The sequence below is a fragment of the Ambystoma mexicanum genome, chromosome 7q (genome assembly GCF_040938575.1).
Source record: "Ambystoma mexicanum isolate Mex_15411 chromosome 7q, UKY_AmexF1_1, whole genome shotgun sequence".
Taxonomy (NCBI): domain Eukaryota; kingdom Metazoa; phylum Chordata; class Amphibia; order Caudata; family Ambystomatidae; genus Ambystoma; species Ambystoma mexicanum.
In genome coordinates this window covers 1,157,180,885-1,157,202,179 of record NC_090941.1, presented here as the reverse complement: position 1 = coordinate 1,157,202,179, position 21,295 = coordinate 1,157,180,885, and the positions used below count along the sequence as shown (strand labels likewise).

General features: G+C 46.0%; 1 protein-coding gene across 1 annotated transcript; it reads left to right on the top strand.

Annotated features, from left to right (window-relative positions):
- Positions 1–291: 291 nt before the first annotated feature.
- On the top strand, positions 292–19,452 carry LOC138528289 (pepsin A-like). The gene is made up of 9 exons (XM_069639752.1): positions 292–344; positions 2,119–2,275; positions 5,211–5,328; positions 7,565–7,683; positions 7,774–7,970; positions 8,382–8,498; positions 13,180–13,324; positions 17,901–17,999; positions 19,230–19,452. Exons 1-9 carry the CDS (start codon positions 292–294, stop codon positions 19,356–19,358), a joined length of 1,134 nt encoding a protein of 377 aa, XP_069495853.1. The 3' UTR covers positions 19,359–19,452.
- The last annotated feature ends 1,843 nt before the right edge of the window (positions 19,453–21,295 follow it).

The following is a 21,295-nucleotide window of genomic DNA, read 5'->3' as shown; positions in this document are numbered from 1 at the left end:
AGTATTCATGGAACTCAATGTAAGTCCATCTTCTGAACGCCAGCAGTGGAGTGCGCGTGCATTAGGAAAGGTCATAGAATTATACTAAGATTACAAGTCTAGGAAAACACTCCTATCAGCGCGTGCAATGCTATATCAGTCCCCAATGATATGTTCCCGCTGCTTATCGGCCTGTGAAGGTTGTCTGGTGGACAGAGCAGCAGTGTATATAAGGGCCCCCTCCACAAGGGCCTCCATATCTGCAGTCCAGAGCCCAGTCCCTTCCTTGGCACTGAAGCAGAAGAGAGAACCATGAAGTGGCTGTTCCTTCTAGGGCTGGTGGCCCTCTCCGAGTGCCTGGTCAAGTGAGTATTCACCGGACCCGCGGCGTTCCCAGGGGGGTCTGTGAGAGGCACGCAGAGGGTTCATGGCCCCCATGAATGACATGAAGTCCTGGAGGTCATATATCGAGCTGCAGGCTACCGGGACATGCCATGCTATGCCACTGGGGGATGGATCGTGTGCTTCTCCCATGTACATGCTCGCAGATCTGGGAAATGCAAGATAGCTTGGCTGTTGTGTTGGATGCATGCATGCTCTACACCCCCTGAGCTCTGCCTGCAGGTTGGTTTCTAGGAGCTTTGTGTGGAGAGCATAGAGGCATTAGTAGCCAGAGTGGCGTCGTGCGTGTCCGTGAAGCTAGAATGTTAAGATGACTATAGTGGAGTGGAGTGAACGGGCACCTCCTTGGAATAGACCACTCCATTGGCTCTTTCTACTTCCCACGATCTGTGCTGTAATTATTAAGAAGCAGTTTTGTTATTGAGTTTCTCAGGCACCGTGTTTTTTACTGCAAAATATGGAATAGTACATAAATTAAACCATACATAATGACAGTAAACATAATTGCAACAGGTATATTATGTGTGCCCTATATTAATAAGCTACTCTTATGCCCCAACAACTCTCTTCTGGCGTGCACATCCTTGTCACTTGGAGTTCTGGGGATTACAGCAGCTGCTGATGTTCAGGGCATTTTGCTCCAGCCGAGCTGCATGAAGCTCGCAGTGCACTGCTGTGAAAGGCTTTGTAGGATTATGCTCATGATTTAGGAGAGATTTCCTGGTGTTATATTCTATTTGGGACCAGTGAGGGCACTGCCCAGTCTCTATGCAGAAGCGTGGTTAGCTCGTGTACCCATGCCATGTTCTCTAATGGGGCCCCACATAGGCAAAGGGTTTTGGGTTTCAAGATAACATGTTACATAAGGAGATGCTTAGGGCACAGTGACTCTCCTGCTATGCTCCAGTCCTCTGGAATTCTATCCCAGTAGGAATCTGGACCCTCCGGCATCCTGTTCTGGAAAGGGCTAATAGCCGGGCTATTTCATCACACCTTGACGTTACCTAGATTCTCGGGCTACTACTCACCACTCCTGGGGTGACTATCGGCAACTCATCACAGTGTAACCATGGTAACTGTCTGCCTTTCAACTCTCTCGCCTGTTCATGTTGTCCTAAACCAGCTGTACTGCGGTCCACTATAGACACGTAATAGAATTATATCATGAAATAGACCATGGATATAATGACATTAAGACCACAATATATTTAGGTGAAACTGTATTAGCACAACAGCCCAGCAAGAAAAACAACACAGAAGGAAGGTAAGACACTGATGTATAAGTGATCTCTCAGCGAGCAGACTCATCCGGTCGTGCCGGCATAGTGCGGCACACGGTGCTGGATCCCTTTTCTCAGTCTTCGATCATTATGCATCATCAGGTTCCACTCTGCCCCTTGTGCTCCACCTTATAACCTGTTTGAGGGATAAACCAGGCACTCATTCAGCACAGTTATAAAGAAGATTACTCATCACAGTTACTGTCTATGTTGGCATACTCCTACGCAGCTGCGCGTCTACGTCAAGTTCGCCGCACATAGTTGCCCATGACTCCCACCTGATGTGTAGCTACCTTCCATGCACTATTATGATCTGTTTTACTGTAACTTGTGAATATTATGACTGCTGCCTGACATCACTAAGCGCTTCTTAGAAGAAAGGCTATACATTAAGGTTATGAATGCTTTATTCTCCTTCTACTTCACCCAACTTGTACCCAATGCCCCTTCCTTTTAGGGTTCCTCTGCACAAAGGGAAATCCCTCCGGGATCGCCTCAGGGAAGATGGGAAGCTGAAGGATTTTCTGAAGACTCACCAAGTGAATCTGGCCTCCAAATACTTCCCAGGACTGGCGGCACAGGTGGCCACCGAGCCGATGACCAACTACATGGACGTGAGTCATTCTCTCGACGCATGCCACATCCCCCCCAAACCCTTTGTGACCCTCAACAAGAGCTTCCTGTGATCATTTAGTTTCTTTTTTTATCGTGTTGTTTATGCTTGTGCTGAGCAGAGCACACAACGATCATGTTGTCCATCTTGGATTCACACCGGCGCATAGGCAGCATAGTTGTACATTACTACTAAAGCTTGGTAGTCACTGTGGCCTCCTGCCCTTGAGCCACGCAGATTCTTTGTTTATAATAGACAACCTCCACCATATCATTTTACTAAACAATCCCACTTGAGCGCTTTGCTCATTGAACGGGCACAGCTGTTAATTGGGCCACGAGTATAAGTTTATGATAGCACAATTGTGCCCGTGCGCCATGTATGTCGCAACATTTCCGTGAAGATACCAGTCTGAAAACTCATGTTCCAAAGAGCAGGGATAGTATTGAGGGCAATTTTCTAATATGTCGACAGATTGGGGCATTATGTGAGCATGGGAGAGAAATTGCCGGACATTTCCCCAGGTAGTTCCTCGTTCCTCACAAAGCGGCACTATGGTACTTGTGATTTAACCTCTGCCGCATATCATGATTTCTGAACAATAGCTTGTGATGGTGCCAGAAGTAATTACTACTATCACCTTAGAGCAGAGTATTAACCGTCCTTGCTTAGATCAATCCAAGGCAAAGCCATGCCCCACAAACTGATTGACAGGTCACATTGAGACAAGCATAACTTAGATATCTACCATCCTTGCCATTATAGCCGCAACCCAGCTTAACACAGGCTGGGAAGTGCCAGTACCTGCCGGGACAGCCTGCTGGTGAGTCATTATCACCATTACCACCGCTAGGGCAAAATGCACTTAGTGCACTCTATGGGGCTGCTTTCAATATGATTGATGCATACACATGCCTTAACTCAAGAAGATACATGTAGTTCTTTCTTAATTAGGAACAGTTTCAATCAGGGGACTGATTTAACTCCTTCTGATGCACCCATAAAACAATATCGTAGCTTTCTGTTCCAATAATGTGTTGATATTGTGTTGGTTATCTGGAAATTGATATCGTCAACTTTTAGCCAAGATCATTCCATGTCACTGCCTCTACCCACTACGCATGAGCTCTTTCACTTGGTGCAGAGAGTAGAACATGACCACCAGTCTGGCTTCAGAGCAGCCAGAAGCACAGAGACTGCTCTCCTGAACATCCGTGAAGATCTGCTCTCTGACCATGACTCTAACATTCCCTCTGTCCTCATCCTTCTTGATCTCTCTTCTGCCTTCGACACGGTCAACCATACCATCCTCAACCGTCTCTGGGTATAACTGATCAGGCTCTAGCCTGGCTGACCTCTTTCTTCTCCGATTGGCCCTCCCAGGTCCAACTGGGGTCCTTCCTTTCTTCTATCTTCCTCTCTACCTGTAGTGTTCCCCCGGGGTCTAACCTCTCGCCCTGTCTTTTCAACCAGTACATGGCAACTCTCACCCACTGCATTGCCATTTTCTGCTCAGATTTCCAGTGCTATGCTGATGACACAACTCATTTTCGGGCTGCCCTCAGCCACCTCCTCTCCCTCTCTGATCTCTGATTGCCTAACTGCCATTTAAGATTGGTGTGCCGCCAATGATCTTTGTCTGAATGTCAGCAAGATGGAGATCCTCCTCATCGGCACACCTTCACCATCCTTTCCGCTCACTCTCTGGCCAGTCTCCCTTGGCCATCCTCCTACCTCCACCTGCAAGGCTAAGAACATCAGGGTCATCTTTGACTCCACATTTTCCTTCTCGCCCACATCTCTGAGGTCACTAAAAAGTCAAACTTCCTACTGCACCTCCTCAGAGGTACTCTGCCTTTCCTCTCCTTCCCCTAGTAGCTCACTGTCTCCCAAGCTCTGGTTCTTTCTAGGTTGGACTATTGTAACAGCCTCTTTCTAAAACTACCTGCCTCTACTCTGCGCCCTTTACAACTAATCCAGAACAGGACTGTGAGACTTGTCCTTGTCCTCAAGCCCTGGGATCGTATCTCTCCAGCTCTGAAATCTCTCCATTGGCTCCCAGTGGACGCAAGGATTACAATCAAAACCCTCTGCATTGTCCACAAGGCTTTCTGGGGCCTGGGTCCAAAATACCTTCAGCTATCCCTCCACAAATAAATCCCCTCTCGAGCTCTTCGCTCCTCTACCTCTAACTCCCTCCTGGTCAGTCGTTTTTCAAAGAAACGAGCTGAGGGTAGATCTCAGTCCTCGGCTGGGGCCTCCCTCTGGAACAGCCTCCCTGCCACTCTGAAACTTGAGGAGAACCATCTCCAGTTCCGGAAGCACCTGAAGACCTTCCTGTTTGCTTCTGCCTTTGCTTCTGCCTTTGCACCGCCTCTGCCCTGCAGATCTGCTCTCTCTTGGTACTGCGCACCTGGCCACCCTCTGTCCCCTGTGCACAGATACCTGATAACCCTGCAGCCCTGCTGTACTGCCTCCTGGCCACCCCTTGCACTGGTGACTGTATCTGTAACCATACAGTCCCCCACGTCCCCACACACTTTTATTTCTCTTTCTGCCCTTATCAGTCTTACCCAGTCTGGTGCCGTAAACACAGCTCTTGCTACTTGCTGGCTGCACTAGCACAGTTTATTGACTCAATTTTCTATCTATTTGTATTTATTATGTATCTCTTCTCCTCTGCTCTGCACTTTGCACTCTCCCCCTTCCATGCACTTGTTCCCCTTTCTCTCTCCCATGCACTTGCACATTCTCAATGTCACTGGGCCTAGTAAGATCATTGTTGTTGTTCTCGCCTGTTCCCCTCCCTTGCCTTGTCGCGCTCTAAATCACTTATGTACGAGCACGATACAAATAAAATATCATATCATATCATAACACAGTTCTTTTTGCTGGAATGAGAACTCATTGCATACTGTTTTTTTGCATTCTGACAGACAACCTATTATGGAACTATCTCCATCGGGACACCGCCCCAGAACTTCAATGTCATCTTTGACAGCGGTTCAGCCAACCTCTGGGTCCCATCTACCTCCTGCACCAGTAGTGCCTGCTGTAAGTATCTCCAATGGATCAATAACTATAATATCAATAATCAATAAAACGTGCAACAACCTTGCTGGGACCACTTCTTTCCTGTCCATTCTCCACTTTTGGATCAGTTGTCTTTCTTGTAAGATTACTCTAATGTGCATTCAATTTCCTAATGCAATGCACGGCGGATCACTGCTTCCTTCCCTCCTGTCACTGGAGGCTCTAATGTGCATTCAATTTCCTAATGCAATGCACGGCGGATCACCACTTCCTTCCCTCCTGTCACTGGAGGCTCTAATGTGCATTAAATTTCCTAATGCAATGCACGGCGGATCACCACTTCCTTCCCTCCTGTCACTGGAGGCTCTAATGTGCATTAAATTTCCTAATGCAATGCATTGCGGATCACCATTTCCTTCCCTCCTGTCACTGGAGGCTCTAATGTGCATTGAATTTCCTAATGCAATGCACGGCGGATCACCGCTTCCTTCCCTCCTGTCACTGGAGGCTCTAATGTGCATTAAATTTCCTAATGCAAGGCATGAAGGATCACCGCTTGCTTCCCTCCTGTCACTAGAGGCTCTAGGCAATGCATGGCGGATCACCGCTTCCTTCCCTCCTGTCACTGGAGGCTCTAATGTGCATTAAATTTCCTAATGCAATGCACGGCGGATCACTGCTTCCTTCCCTCCTATCACGAGAAGACATCTTTCCTTAGTCTGCCAATGGAACGAAGCCTAGTTTGTGCTTTTTGATTTGAGTGGTAGAAAGTCAGAGGACCAGCATTTTCGATTTTTTGGGTAGCTATTAGAAGGATTCCCTGGGGATGCGGCATCGATTACAATAGCTCATGTGGCCATAATTGCAACCCAACGGTGGTGGCTTTGCCAGAGCTATGGAATGTGCCCAAACAGGAACTGGTGTGTCTGGACCCTAGGGGTGTTTCCTTTGAGATGGTTCCCAGAAGCACACCTTGCAAGTGATGTTGCAAATAGTTGTTCCATTATTTTCTATGAATTGGTCCAACATGATGGTATCTTCCTTGGTCTGTTATTTTCCAATGTTTGTTGCCTCTGTTTTTGCAACAAAAAAAACAAAATCGTTTAATTTGGAGAAAAAAAGGCACTGGCTTTCTTTAGTAGATTTTTGTTCATTATAGTTAAGAGGTTATTTTGACTATTTTCTTTTATTTGGTTCTTGTAATTTAAACATGTCTCCTCTGAAGGCTTTTTGTTTCTTCATAAGCAGACTTGGAAAAGTGTGATTATTCCAGATGTCATTTCTGGTAATATTTTGAGATTGCTAACTGAGTAACATTGAGTAGTGTAATATTCTGAGGTCACTAAACTGAGTAACATTGAGTTGTATAATATTCTGAGTTCGCTAAACTGAGTAACATTGAGTCATGTAATATCACAATGTCGCGAAACTGAGTAGCATTGAGTTGTGTAATATTCTGAGGTCACTAAACTGAGTAACATTGAGTTGTATAATATTCTGAGGTCACTAAACTGAGTAACATTGAGTTGTGTAATACTCTGAGTTAGCTAAACTGAGTAACATTGAGTCATGTAATATCACAATGTCGCGAAACTGAGTATCATTGAGTTGTGTAATATTCTGAGGTGGCTAAACTGAGCAACATTGAGTTGTATAATATTCTGAGGTCACTAAACTGAGTAACATTGAGTTGTGTAATATTCTGAGGTCGCTACACTGAGTAACATTGAGTTGTGTAATATTCTGAGTTCGCAAAACTGAGTAACATTGAGTTGTGTAATATTCTGAGGTGGCTAATCCGAGTAACATTGAGTTGTGTAATATTATGAGGTCGCTACACTGAGTAACATTGAGTTGTGTAATATTCCATTTACTTGCAACATGGCAAAGTGGTGGGGTGTTTGTGGGAGGGAGGGGCTATTGATGCCTCATGTCATTGCTCCATGAATGACAATTTGATTGGCGGGTGTCAGGTAATGTCCATCGTGTTGTCGCTAGGATCTTTGCAATGTTGAATCAGGTTAAGATGCCTGGGAATCCATTTGGGGGTACAGTATGCTGCATTGCATTGTTTATTAAAGTGTATTTTGAAGTGATCTAGGAGCTTCTCCTGTGACCTCAAATAAGATCCAATAAGCAAAATTAAACAGGATCATAGGGGCCACCGGCTCACTGGGATGGCCCAAAAATAGCAAGGACCATTGTAACTAATGTTAATGAGTGACATGCACTAAAAAGCAACATTTTCTATCCGCAGCAAATCACAACGAGTTTAACCCTTCCAGCTCCTCCACGTTCCAGGCCACCAGCCAAAGCCTGTCAATTGGGTATGGCACAGGAAGCATGACTGGAGTCCTGGGATACGACACCGTCCAGGTAGGCGCTACAGGCCTTGACATTGAGTCGTCTTCTGCTAACTCCAGTGTTGATTACTGGTTAATACCATTATCGTACTTCCATTCACAGGTTGGAGGCCTCACAGTTACAAACCAAGTCTTCGGTCTGGCCTACACTGAAGCCGACTTCTTTTCCCAAATGCCATTTGATGGCATCCTGGGCGTGGCATATCCGAGCATTGCTTCCGACGGAGCCACCCCTGTCTTTGACAACATGTGGAGCCAGGGTCTGCTCTCGCAGGATCTCTTCTCCGTCTACCTGAGCGCGTAAGTCAGGGCGTGGTGTGCCATCTATACATATACAAGATGGTGTTCATACAGCCTGGGAGATCAATTTTAAATATCACCAATATCAACGTAATTTCGTGCACATTGTGTTTGGCTGCACCCGCACACTTCTGTAAGAGTGAAAGCGGACGCACACAAGTGTATTACTTCATATGCATGGGCAATGCATGTGTACAGATCTGGTAATGCCCTTTTGCCAATGTGTCGGCATTACCTCCAGCCTTATTTGCCTCTCTGTAGTCTATGTAACTGTTGTTAATGCTCGATGTTGCCCGTTGTTGACTCTCTGATGAATCCCACAGTGCAGCGTTCCCCTGTCAAATACCTCTAAGAACTTCTCTATGTTCATGGTTCAGAAGTCAAGTCCCTCCCTCTTCTTCGTCTCTGCAGGAACGGAGCCAGCGGGAGCGTGGTGATCTTTGGAGGATATGAAACTTCTTACTACTCCGGCGCTATGAACTGGATCCCTCTCTCCTCCCAGGGCTACTGGCAGATCACCGTGGACAGGTACCTCTTTCTGGGGGCATAGAGCTGGAAATGGATCACTATGCAAGATATGTGACCTCATTATATGCAGGCCCAAAGCTCCCTTCACAAATGGACAGTGCATGTCTTATTTACATTTCTGCATCTTTAAAAATATGATACCCACCATGTCATCCATTTTATTGGATTACCGGGACATATGTTTAGAAGTTTGTGTAGTGCACCTGCCTTCCCAAATCAGATGCCAGTATCACAAACAATAAAGGAGGAAAATCAGGAATAGACGCCATTACTTTAATATTAAATTTAAAAAATCCTAGCATATGCATTTGTTGATAGACACCCCATAGACGCCAAGCTCTGCACAATAGGAAGTCTTGTGGGACAAACCCCTGATCTCAGACAGGAAATGTTAGAGCTGGGATTGTGCATCTGGAAGAAGCAAACACGTTCTTGGTAGAGTGCATGTGTAAAGAGCAAAGGTTGAATAAGTTCAGCCAATTTATCTGTAAAGCTGTAAGGCACGCCATTACCTCAGCAACCCTAAACCAAGTGTTATCTGTGGTGTACAGAGGTACACTCAGCACCAAATCCATAGACCCAGATGGGACTAACCCCAATGCAAGATGGCGAATCACATGACCTTCACACAGGAAGACATTCAGCTGCACTTCTAAATCTACTGCATTCATAGCCAAGACCTTGCACAATACACCATCGCATAAGGTTGACCGCAAGATTTTAAGTATCAGCAGAGAGTGTGTTCTTTATCAACACGTTTCCATACTATTCCTTATAATAGGAGTGCATTCATATTGTTGTGTACACCAGGAATCCATTGCAGTGCACTAGGGTGCTTTCCAAGTGCTTGGCCAAGGACTTCAAGAGCTGGTAACACTAGACTTGTGTAACCACCAGGAAAGTAAATTATACAGAAACACTCCTGAGGTAGCCAGAATCTAGCCACAGACATTTGGCCCAACCGGGTATTGCCATTCTCCAGGAGCATAGCCAGACCTCTTTCTAGGCTGGGCCCTGGAATAAGATTGTGATCCACGGGCCTAAGGTTAGACGGGCCCCCTCATCTGCTTTGACCTGGGCGCGGAGGGGGTGCATTGTGGTGTCTGATGAGGCCAGTGCGGGGTTTGTAATCTGCCCTAAGAGGTGCACAGCTCTGGTTAGTCAGAGCTCTATCCTCATTCTTCAATCCACTGTGTGATGGAATCCAGTCAGACCTCCAGGAGATCCACACGTAACGTGCATGGGAGACTAGGTGATGGCCTCCAGTGGTGTAGACTGCCCATTCATGGGCCATCCTTAAAACCCAACTGGATTTCATTATTCAGTGGATCCAGAACCCGACCCGTCTACATACCCCACCATGGGTTCCAACCTCTGGCGTGACGTACAGGATGGCAGAATGTGTAGATCCATTCAAGGTATTTGTAGAAAATCCTTAGATCTGAAATCCTTCATATTACATTTTTTAAGCTTAAGGACATTTAGCAGAATCAAAATTTGCTGAAAACCTAAAGATAATAAACACAACAAAGTCAAAAATATGCAGAATTGTCTGAGTTTTCCAGTGTGGCCCTTGTTCCCGGAGGAGCACCATCTGCGTGCCCTCCTCACATGGTGTCACACACTTGCTTCCCAACATCAACGCCCCAACTCTTCAGTATTTAAAGGCTACACCTAATTTCTTAAATTGACTTAATTATATCTGTATTCCCCTTTAATGTACATGTGTACCATTCTAGCAGTGCCTATGGCAAACTATTATGGATACCGTTGCAATGTACCCTTATATGGGGGCATACACATGCAGTTAACGCTATGCGCATACGTAGGCACTACCCTGTCAATGTGTGTTCCTATACGTATGCTGGGTCTATGTATGTATATGTACCTATGAGGCTAACAACTAAAGCGACATAAAACAATGACAGATGTAGATGTCCAGCCTTGATTCCCCTGGTTACCTTGGGCCAGTACAGCGCCGTCTCCAGGGTGTTCCCTGAGAAATTGGAAATGTAGATATCCCGGAATGCCAAGGCATTCTCAGGCTATCGTCCGCACATCTAGCCACGCTATTCTTTATCGCAATGCTTACACATCTGGTCAAGTCCAAGAGTAAGGAAGTTGGCTGACCCTTCAACAAGCTCCTAAAAAACAACCCTTGACACAACTCCCATACCTTGGACTTCCTGTCCTGTGGCCTTCTCTAGAGCACACAGGTGATATCCCAGTTGTAAAGCAATAGACCAGCAGAGGGTAGGTGAAGGACAGTATGGAGAGTTCCCGGGTATAGGCAAAGGAGTCATCGGGCCTCATTACGAGGTTGGAGGTAGTCATGGCGCTATTAACGCCATGACTACCTCCAATACTGGTACCGAGTCCGCCCTTGTTCAATGGGGACTTACCGGTCTATTCCGACCTTTGCGGGACCGGTAAGTCCTCATCGAAAAAGCCATTCCCCATTCCCATTTGAGCATAACTGTGGTACCGTTATTAGCTCTCAAGTCCCTTAACGGGCCCCGTCCATAACGCCTGGTAAAACCAGGCGTTAAGGAAGGGACCCGATAAGGGACCTCGGTATAGGGCGCAATGGGATTACCGGCACTGATGTCCTTAACGGTGCCCGGTATCCCTTTGCGAGGCCCATCAAAGGGGTCAGTGAATAATGCAGGTCTTTGCACCGTATACATCTTTACCAATAATTTCCTCACAACTCTGACCACGTAGCAAGAAGCCAATATGGACTAGGGAAAACACAGAACAGATCCAAAAGCAGATTAACAAAAGGGAGGCATGTGCATAGGCAAAGAGAGTGTGGGAGTCACCTATCCTAAAAGAAGCTCCCACGTCATCACTCACACAAAGCTTGAGGTGACTATGAACTGGATGGTGAAGCCCAAGCAGCATCCAGGACCACATCCCACGTCATCACTCACACAAAGCTTGAGGTGACTATGAGCTGGATGGTGAAGCCCAAGCAGCATCCAGGACCACATCCCACGTCATCACTCACACAAAGATTGAGGTGACTATGAGCTGGATGGTGGAGCCCAAGCAGCATCCAGGACCACATCCCACGTCATCACTCACACAAAGCTTGAGGTGACTATGAGCTGGATGGTGAAGCCCAAGCAGCATCCAGGACCACATCCCACGTCATCACTCACACAAAGCTTGAGGTGACTATGAACTGGATGGTGAAGCCCAAGCAGCATCCAGGACCACATCCCACGTCATCACTCACACAAAGCTTGAGGTGACTATGAACTGGATGGTGAAGCCCAAGCAGCATCCAGGACCACATCCGGTGATCACAATGAGGGGCTCCAGCTGCTCCCTGCAAGGCAAACACCCCCACCCCACGTGCAACCCCGAGAATTGCCCAGTCTGGTCCATCTGTCTCCAGGCGGGAAGGCCTTAACCATTTAAAACTAAAGAGAAATTCAGACGTATTTAATAAGCACAACCTGCCGAAAGACCTACACTGCCCGAGACACATGCATGCAATGACCAAGAACCGCCTCAGCGCAGGATTCAACTGCCCCACCCACATGCATGCAATGACCAAGAACCGCCTGAGGGCAGGATCCAACTGCCCCACCCACATGCATGCAATGACCAAGAACCGCCTCAGCGCAGGATTCAACTGCCCCACCCACATGCATGCAATGACCAAGAACCGCCTGAGGGCAGGATCCAACTGCCCCACCCACATGCATGCAATGACCAAGAACCGCCTCAGCGCAGGATCCAACTGCCCCACTCACATGCATGCAATGACCAAGAACCGCCTGAGGGCAGGATTCAACTGCCCCACCCACATGCATGCAATGACCAAGAACCGCCTCAGCGCAGGATTCAACTGCCCCACCCACATGCATGCAACGACCAAGAACCGCCTCAGCGCAGGATTCAACTGGGGTGAGGGGAAAAGAGAAGGCAATATGATCCCCTGAGGTTCCAATCCAAAAATAGATCTGTTAATGAAAGATTACATAATACACAGTAGTCAAAAGGTACACAGTGAAGGCAGCAAGGTCACATGACTCCTGGAAAACAGTATCATTACTATTACCAATAGGATGTAACTCAAACATTACAAAGAAGACCTGAGGAGCCTCTACCCGTGCATTGAAGAGGGACAGGCCTAGCTCTGCAAGGCCAGGATCTCTTGCCCAGCCCTCAGCCTCAGCAGATGTCTGTGAGAGACAGGCCAATGTGAGGCCAGAACTCAGTGTCACCTGCTCGGGGGAGCCAATGGGAGGCCCTTGCTTCTCGTGTCTGAGTGTCCGCAGCTGGGGGTTGTGGATGGTCCTCATGGTTGCACATCCTGTGACATGGAAGAGGAGCCAGATGCAATGCAGGTTGGCTTCACAGGACCTGTAGAGCAAACACACACACACCAGTATCCTCAAGGGAAGACAGACATGTGTCTCACATTGATAGCACATTCTCTGCATGTGACTATGATACAGTCTCGCGAGGCCATCAGAGAAGATGGCGGTGGGCACATGTGTCCTGCTTATGCGGGGGATGCTACCATGAAACGGACATATGATATTGGAGCAAGTAAAAACACGGAGGCCATTCCCAGGACAGGATTGGCAGACTAATAGTTTACGCTCACCTAAGCGTTATGTGTAGGAACTTTCTGTAAGTGTTCTCATTTTGTCTCCTACCTCAGCGTCACCATGAACGGAAACGTCATCGCCTGCAATGGCGGCTGCCAGGCCATCGTAGACACTGGCACGTCTCTCATCGCCGGCTCATCCTCTGGGGTAGCAAACATCCAGAATGCTGTCGGAGCTTATCAGGACTCGAACGGCGAGGTGAGATTTGTACTTGTATTATATATCGGCCTGACCTATGCACTCTATGTTCACATACCATGCACTGAGACTTTTGATTCAGGCCTGTATTTATTGGTGAGGCAAGTGGGAGGGGGAGGCAAGCCAATGTAGCTATTTGAAAACAATCAGAGGATGATCGAAAGAGGAAAAGTGTGGGGAACCATATATATTGTCCATGGGTCGTAAAGTTGAGTGCCTTAACACGAGTACATAAGATCTAGAGTGAGAGAGGAGTCTGGGCCATTAGGCAGGCTTAGGACAAGGGTTGTAGTAGTTCTGTAAGTAAGGAGGGAGTGGATTTTACTGATGCTCATCAGATGAACCGTCGCCAGAGTTGAAGAAGCAGTAATAAAGTGGTAAAAGTTAAGGTCACTGTCAAAATGGACCCCAACGTATGGTGCTTGGGTGCGGGAGGGGAACACTAGTTCAGGTGGAAACGAGATGGGATACAGAATGAGAGGAAGGACTTGGAGGCCGGAAAGTAGATTATTTCAAACTTGGAGGAGTTCAGCACTAGACCACGTAGTGCCATATATCGGGAGCTACGTGGCAGAGAGGTCCGGGTGGAAGCTGAGACCGAGAATAAGATCACAAATAGCTGTTACCAACATAAGAAACAGCATTACATTCTAGCTGGACCAGCAAAGTAGAATCCAAAGAGTGATATCTTCAAGAGATCCTTGGGAGACAGAGCCAAAGCTGAGAAGGCACCAAAGCTCTAGCTCAGAAAGCTTGCAAGGAAAATGTTATCTTCTGAGATGGATTTTCATTTTAGAATGGATCTCCCCTACTTCTAAATTCTGCTGTAATTGGTCACTCAAATCCAAAGACACTTTTGCTGCCATGTGGTTGTTTCTTGCAGTTTGAATGAATCAGAAAACCCTTAGGTCATTGACTCGCATTTGTATGGTTTGGCGAGATATGGCAGTCGGACACACTAACATGCTCTGTGAAGGGACCCGAGCACCTTGATCTCTGCTATTTGCTCAAGTAGAAGCCAATGACTTGCTTAAAGGACTCCCATATATTCACAAGTAGAATAAGCCACAGTGTCAAGTTGCGAACAGTTACACTTTGTACTGAAGTGTTATAGCACACATGCTGTTACAATAGGCTTACTACAACCATCATGACTAAGACTGTCGTGATTAAGACCGTCATTGCTAAGAACGGCATGACTAAGGCCATCATTGCTAAGACCGTCATGACTAAGGCCATCATTGCTAAGACCGCCATGACTAAGACTGTCATTGCTAAGACCATCATTGCTAAGACCATCATTACTAAGACCGTCATTACTAAGACCATCATTGCTAAGACCATCATGACTAAGGCCATCATTGCTAAGACCGTCATTACTAAGGCCATCATTGCTAAGGCCATCATTGCTAAGACCGTCATTACTAAGACCATCATTGCTAAGACCGTCATTACTAAGGCCATCATTGCTAAGACCGTCATTACTAAGACCGTCATTACTAAGGCCATCATTGCTAAGACCGTCATTACTAAGACCATCATTGCTAAGACCGTCATGACTAAGACTGTCATTGCTAAGACCGTCATGACTAAGGCCATCATTGCTAAGACCGCCATGACTAAGACTGTCATTGCTAAGACCGTCATGACTAAGACCGTCATTACTAAGGCCATCATTACTAAGACCATCATTGCTAAGACCATCATTACTAAGACCGTCATTACTAAGGCCATCATTGCTAAGACCGTCATGACTAAGACCATCATGACTAAGACCATCATTACTAAGACCATCATTGCTAAGACCATCATTACTAAGACCATCATTGCTAAGACCATCATTGCTAAGACCATCATTACTAAGACCATCATTGCTAAGACCATCATTACTAAGACCATCATTGCTAAGACCATCATTACTAAGACCGTCATTACTAAGGCCATCATTGCTAAGACCGTCATGACTAAGACCATCATTGCTAAGACCATCATGACTAAGGCCATCATTGCTAAGACCATCATTGCTAAGACCGCCATGACTAAGACTGTCATTACTAAGACCATCATTGCTAAGACCGCCATGACTAAGGCCATCATTGCTAAGACCGCCATGACTAAGGCCATCATTGCTAAGACCGTCATGACTAAGGCCATCATTGCTAAGACCGCCATGACTAAGACTGTCATTGCTAAGACCATCATTGCTAAGACCATCATTACTAAGACCGTCATTACTAAGGCCATCATTGCTAAGACCGTCATGACTAAGGCCATCATTACTAAGGCCATCATTGCTAAGACCGTCATGACTAAGACTGTCATTGCTAAGACCGTCATGACTAAGGCCATCATTGCTAAGACCGCCATGACTAAGACTGTCATTGCTAAGACCGTCATGACTAAGACCGTCATGACTAAGGCCATCATTACTAAGGCCATCATTGCTAAGACCGTCATGACTAAGACTGTCATTGCTAAGACCGTCATTACTAAGACCATCATTGCTAAGACCGTCATGACTAAGACTGTCATTGCTAAGACCGTCATGACTAAGGCCATCATTGCTAAGACCGCCATGACTAAGACTGTCATTGCTAAGACCGTCATGACTAAGACCGTCATTACTAAGGCCATCATTACTAAGACCATCATTGCTAAGACCATCATTACTAAGACCGTCATTACTAAGTCCATCATTGCTAAGACCGTCATGACTAAGACCATCATGACTAAGACCATCGTTACTAAGACCATCATTGCTAAGACCGTCATGACTAAGACCATCATTACTAAGACCATCATTGCTAAGACCGTCATGACTAAGACCGTCATTACTAAGGCCATCATTACTAAGACCATCATTACTAAGGCCATCATTACTAAGACCATCATTGCTAAGACCATCATTGCTAAGACCATCATTGCTAAGACCATCATTACTAAGACCATCATTGCTAAGACCATCATTACTAAGACCATCATTGCTAAGACCGTCATGACTAAGACCATCATTGCTAAGACCATCCTGACTAAGACCGTCATGACTAAGGCCATCATTACTAAGGCCATCATTGCTAAGACCGTCATGACTAAGACCATCATTGCTAAGACCGTCATGACTAAGGCCATCATTGCTAAGACCATCATTGCTAAGACCGCCATGACTAAGACTGTCATTACTAAGACCATCATTGCTAAGACCATCATTACTAAGACCATCATTGCTAAGACCATCATTACTAAGACCATCATTGCTAAGACCATCATTGCTAAGACCATCATTGCTAAGACCATCATTACTAAGACCATCATTGCTAAGACCATCATTGCTAAGACCATCATTACTAAGACCATCATTACTAAGACCATCATTGCTAAGACCGTCATGACTAAGGCCATCATTACTAAGGCCATCATTGCTAAGACCGTCATGACTAAGACCATCATTGCTAAGACCGTCATGACTAAGGCCATCATTGCTAAGACCATCATTGCTAAGACCGCCATGACTAAGACTGTCATTACTAAGACCATCATTGCTAAGACCATCATTGCTAAGACCATCATTACTAAGACCATCATTGCTAAGACCATCATTGCTAAGACCATCATTGCTAAGACCGTCATTACTAAGACCGTCATTGCTAAGACCGGCATTGCTAAGACCGCCATGACTAAGACTGTCATTACTAAGACCATCATTGCTAAGACCATCATTGCTAAGACCATCATTACTAAGACCATCATTGCTAAGACCATCATTGCTAAGACCGTCATTACTAAGACCATCATTGCTAAGACCGTCATTACTAAGACCGTCATTGCTAAGACCGGCATTACTAAGACCGCCATGACTAAGACCGTCATGACTAAGACCGTCATTGCTAAGACCGGCATTACTAAGACCGTCATGACTAAGGCCATCATTGCTAAGACCGTCATGACTAAGACCATCATTGCTAAGACCGTCATGACTAAGACCATCATTGCTAAGACCGTCATGACTAAGGCCATCATTGCTAAGACCATCATTGCTAAGACCGCCATGACTAAGACCATCATTACTAAGGCCATCATTGCTAAGACCATCATTGCTAAGACCGTCATTACTAAGACCGTCATTGCTAAGACCGGCATTACTAAGACCGCCATGACTAAGGCCATCATTGCTAAGACCATCATTGCTAAGACCATCATTGCTAAGACCGTCATTGCTAAGACCTTCATGACTAAGACTGTCATGATTAAGACCTTCATGACTAAGACTGTCATAAATAAGACTGTCCTGCCTATTTTGTAATAGTAGGAACTGACAATTGCACTTGCTGTGTGGTGGCTTGTACTTCAAACATGAATGTTTTTGTAGGGCAAAAAATGGTTTTCAGTTAAATATTCTTTTTCACTTTCTCCATACTTTCTATACAATATCTAGTCTGAACAGAGCTAAGCCATAGGCTGTAAATATGAACTACAGTGAGTGCCCAGAATTGAAAATAGCTGGACTGCTTCCACCAGAAATCTCTGTAGTGGTCACTCATGAGTGTAACACAATCTCGTTTCTTCCTCTGCACGTCAGTACGTGGTTAACTGCAACTCTGTTGGCTCTCTGCCCGACATGGTCTTCAACATCAACGGCGTTCAGTACCCGGTCCCTGCCAGTGCCTACATCAACCAGGTAAAGGACTGATTCATGTTGTGTTTCTTGTTATTCCTCAGACTTGAGTGGATGTTCTTGCCTGTTCTACAATCACTGTTTTAAACATGTACTTTTTGTCTTTAACATGTCTGCATCGTCACAGGGTCAGGCACAGATCAAGGATTAGAGATTGCTTTAGGTTGGGTATCAGTGTAAGAGATGGGATTGGGGTTATGGTAAGGGTTTGGTTTAGGGTTATATTTAAGTGTGCGGGTAAGGCAGAGTGAGTGGTACAGGGTTGGAATGGGGGAAATATGGTAGTTAAGTAAATATAAGTTATTAGGGCTAGGATCAAGATTAGAGTTATGATAAGGGCTTGGGTAAGGTATTAGCATAGGATTAGAGTTTGGACTAGGAGCAGGATTAGAGTGTTAAAAGAAGGGGGTAAAATGGGTTTCCCCTGAAATGACAAACTGAAATTTAGAAGAAGTGAAAGCGAGGGGACGATAAGGTAACAATAGGTTAAAAAAACAAAGTGGCTGCAGATAAAGTAAAGACATACATTTAAGGGGCCACATTACACGTTTGGCAGTCTGGAAATGAGGGTGCCGGTAGCAATGTACCAACAGCCTTTCCTGACCATAAACTACGAGTCTGTCTGTAGGGGCCATGGAACTCCCAAGTTCAGGTCCCTACCAGCAGAGTTTTCACTGAAGCACCGACACCATTAGCAACGGAGCCGGTTCTTCAGTGTCCCCGTTCCTGTGGAGTCCTATGGGATTCCACGACAATGGGGATTTAGCCTTCCACCTCTACTCATGATATCCTGTTAGCTCCGGGATATAGCGGCGGAAACCGTGTGAGGGGGTCGGCGGTAGCAGGGGTTAAAGAGCCAATGCTGAGCACCGGCTCTTAAGATGACAGTGTCTAGCTTTTGGAAGTCTGACCTCTGTGTGACCCTGCAGCCACCTGAGACCTGGCCGTGCTCTTTGAGATAGGAGCCCGGACATCATGGATTTATAGCAATAGCAATTTATTATTTATTTATTTATTTATTTATTGCATTTAATTACACGCCCAAACCCTTGGGTATCACGGCGTACAATATAGCAATGTAACATGGGTGAGTTCCATCTAATGTTTGGTGCAAGCCTTGCTGAAGGTAGAAGGTTCCGTGTGTCCGCGCGTGATACCTCAGCGAGCAAAGCATGCAGTGAATAGTCACGCCACAAGCCTGAGGCTAACACATGTGTCCCTGTCCCCTCACAGAACTACTGCACCCTCAACGTCCAGCAAACCCCCGTGGACCTCTGGATCCTGGGCGACGTCTTCATCAGGGAATACTACGTGGTCTTTGACCGAACTAACAACTACGTCGGCCTCGCCCCAATCGCCTGAACATTACTCCTTTTGAATGTTTAAGTTCAATGAACAAACAAATTGCAATGATGATTATAGAAAACAATCAGTTTGTGTAAAACATGCAAACCCAATAAAGAGCCGTGTGTTTTCATGAAACCATGATTGCTTTCATTATCAGAGCTGAAAATATGGAATGAGGAGACTGTGGTCACAACACACCAGTGTGATGAGAGGTAAATGGCAGAGAGAAGCAAAGCCAACATGGAGCTTGGTTCACCCACATTGCCTCCGCCCTCGGGCAAATTGCCCATCTATCCCCGGTCTTATTCAGAATGGTTGTAGGACCGATTCATGTGACAGTGGTGTTTAATACCTCTGCTGGCACACTTATGCATTAAAGGATCAGAAAGGACCCCATCATGTTGCGCCCCCCCACCGCCCTGTGCCTGTAAAACAGGCTCAGGGGACGGGTTTGTTTTTAGTGCATTTCAAACCACAGCCCATTCGAGATCTGGGCTTTGCACACTGAAATGCACAAGAACAGACCCCTACTTGTGTAAATGTGCAAAGGGGTTGAAATGTACATTCAAATGAACTACCCCACTCTCCTTCCCAGAGTGCAGTCGGGGTGCTCTGCCACGTTGCCATGGCGAGAGTCACTCTAACCTGAAGATAAACACTACACAGCAGTACAGGTTGGTATTTCTAAGCCCTCTCTAAAGGAGACTTGAAAGGTCCTCTCGCTCTGCCAGCCTGAGAACTTAGCCCTCCACATGTGTAGCTGGCAGATGGGTTCAATATACTTATCAGTCTGAATACATGGGAATACATTCAACATCTGATCAGCAGACAGTTGGTGGGTAAAGACAGAATAGGCAATAACCTTAGCACATGGAAATCGTTAATGGCATCCTCTCAGCCAATTGGAATGTGTAGCGTGCAGTCAATAACTACCGGTATTGACTGCATTCTGAAAATCTTTTTTTTTCCTTCTGAAGAACCGAGGGAAATAACAATGCAATTGTCAGGTAAGATCTTGTTTCAACAGGACACTTCCCCTCTGTGAGTACTTTTTTTGCTGCAACATCCTAATTAATACACGAAAGAGAGAGAGAGAAAGACAGTGGCAAACCCTTTCAGTTTCTTATAGATAAACCATTTACTTTTACATAACACCTCATGCAAGGTCATGGTAAACCTGCTCTAGTTCAACCAAGTTGCAATTGACATGCGTAAGTTCAGGACAACAATGTTATTTAGAATCTACAAAGCAAAACCACATTTAAGGTAGTAATGCAGGTTGTCTATTTACGCAGTATTAAAGCAATTCTTTTTTACTTCAGCACAACATGTCCTCATTTTGTATTGCTCCACCGTGTGTTAACATAAACAGCCTTATGGGCCTCTGGAGGGTCATTATCACTTGGGATCAATATCTTTCCCCGATTTATGGCGCTCGGCTAAACCTTGGCCCTGAACCTTAGCTCAGACTTGCTTGAGATAAAACTCAAGAGTACCCATTGTGTGTGTTTATTTGGCCACCTCCCTTTCCTCCCTTTCCTGTGGTGAAACAGTGGCCTTGCGTTTAGCCTTTTGGACTGATGAGGGTGAAGCACTCACAGTTACACCCAAACCACTAGTCCATTCTGCCAGCAGTTGGCAAGTAGACTAGTGAAACCTGACCTTTGTTCCTGCTCTTCATAACTGGATGCTGTTCAATCATCCCTCTGCACGCTGGTCCCTCCCCATTACAGAATGGGTGGTGCAGGGGGCAGGCAGGGGCCAGGCAGGGCTCACTGCCAGAGACAGGTCTTTGCTGGCCCTTCCTGCTGGCACTGCACATCTATGCACTTAGTCTGCATGCCGGATACTTCCGCGTCCAGGTCTGTGCTGCAAGGTCCACCAGCATGACCAGTGGTAGAACGTCTCACAATAAGCCTTGTCATGCAAAACATGCCACACTCTGATGCAGG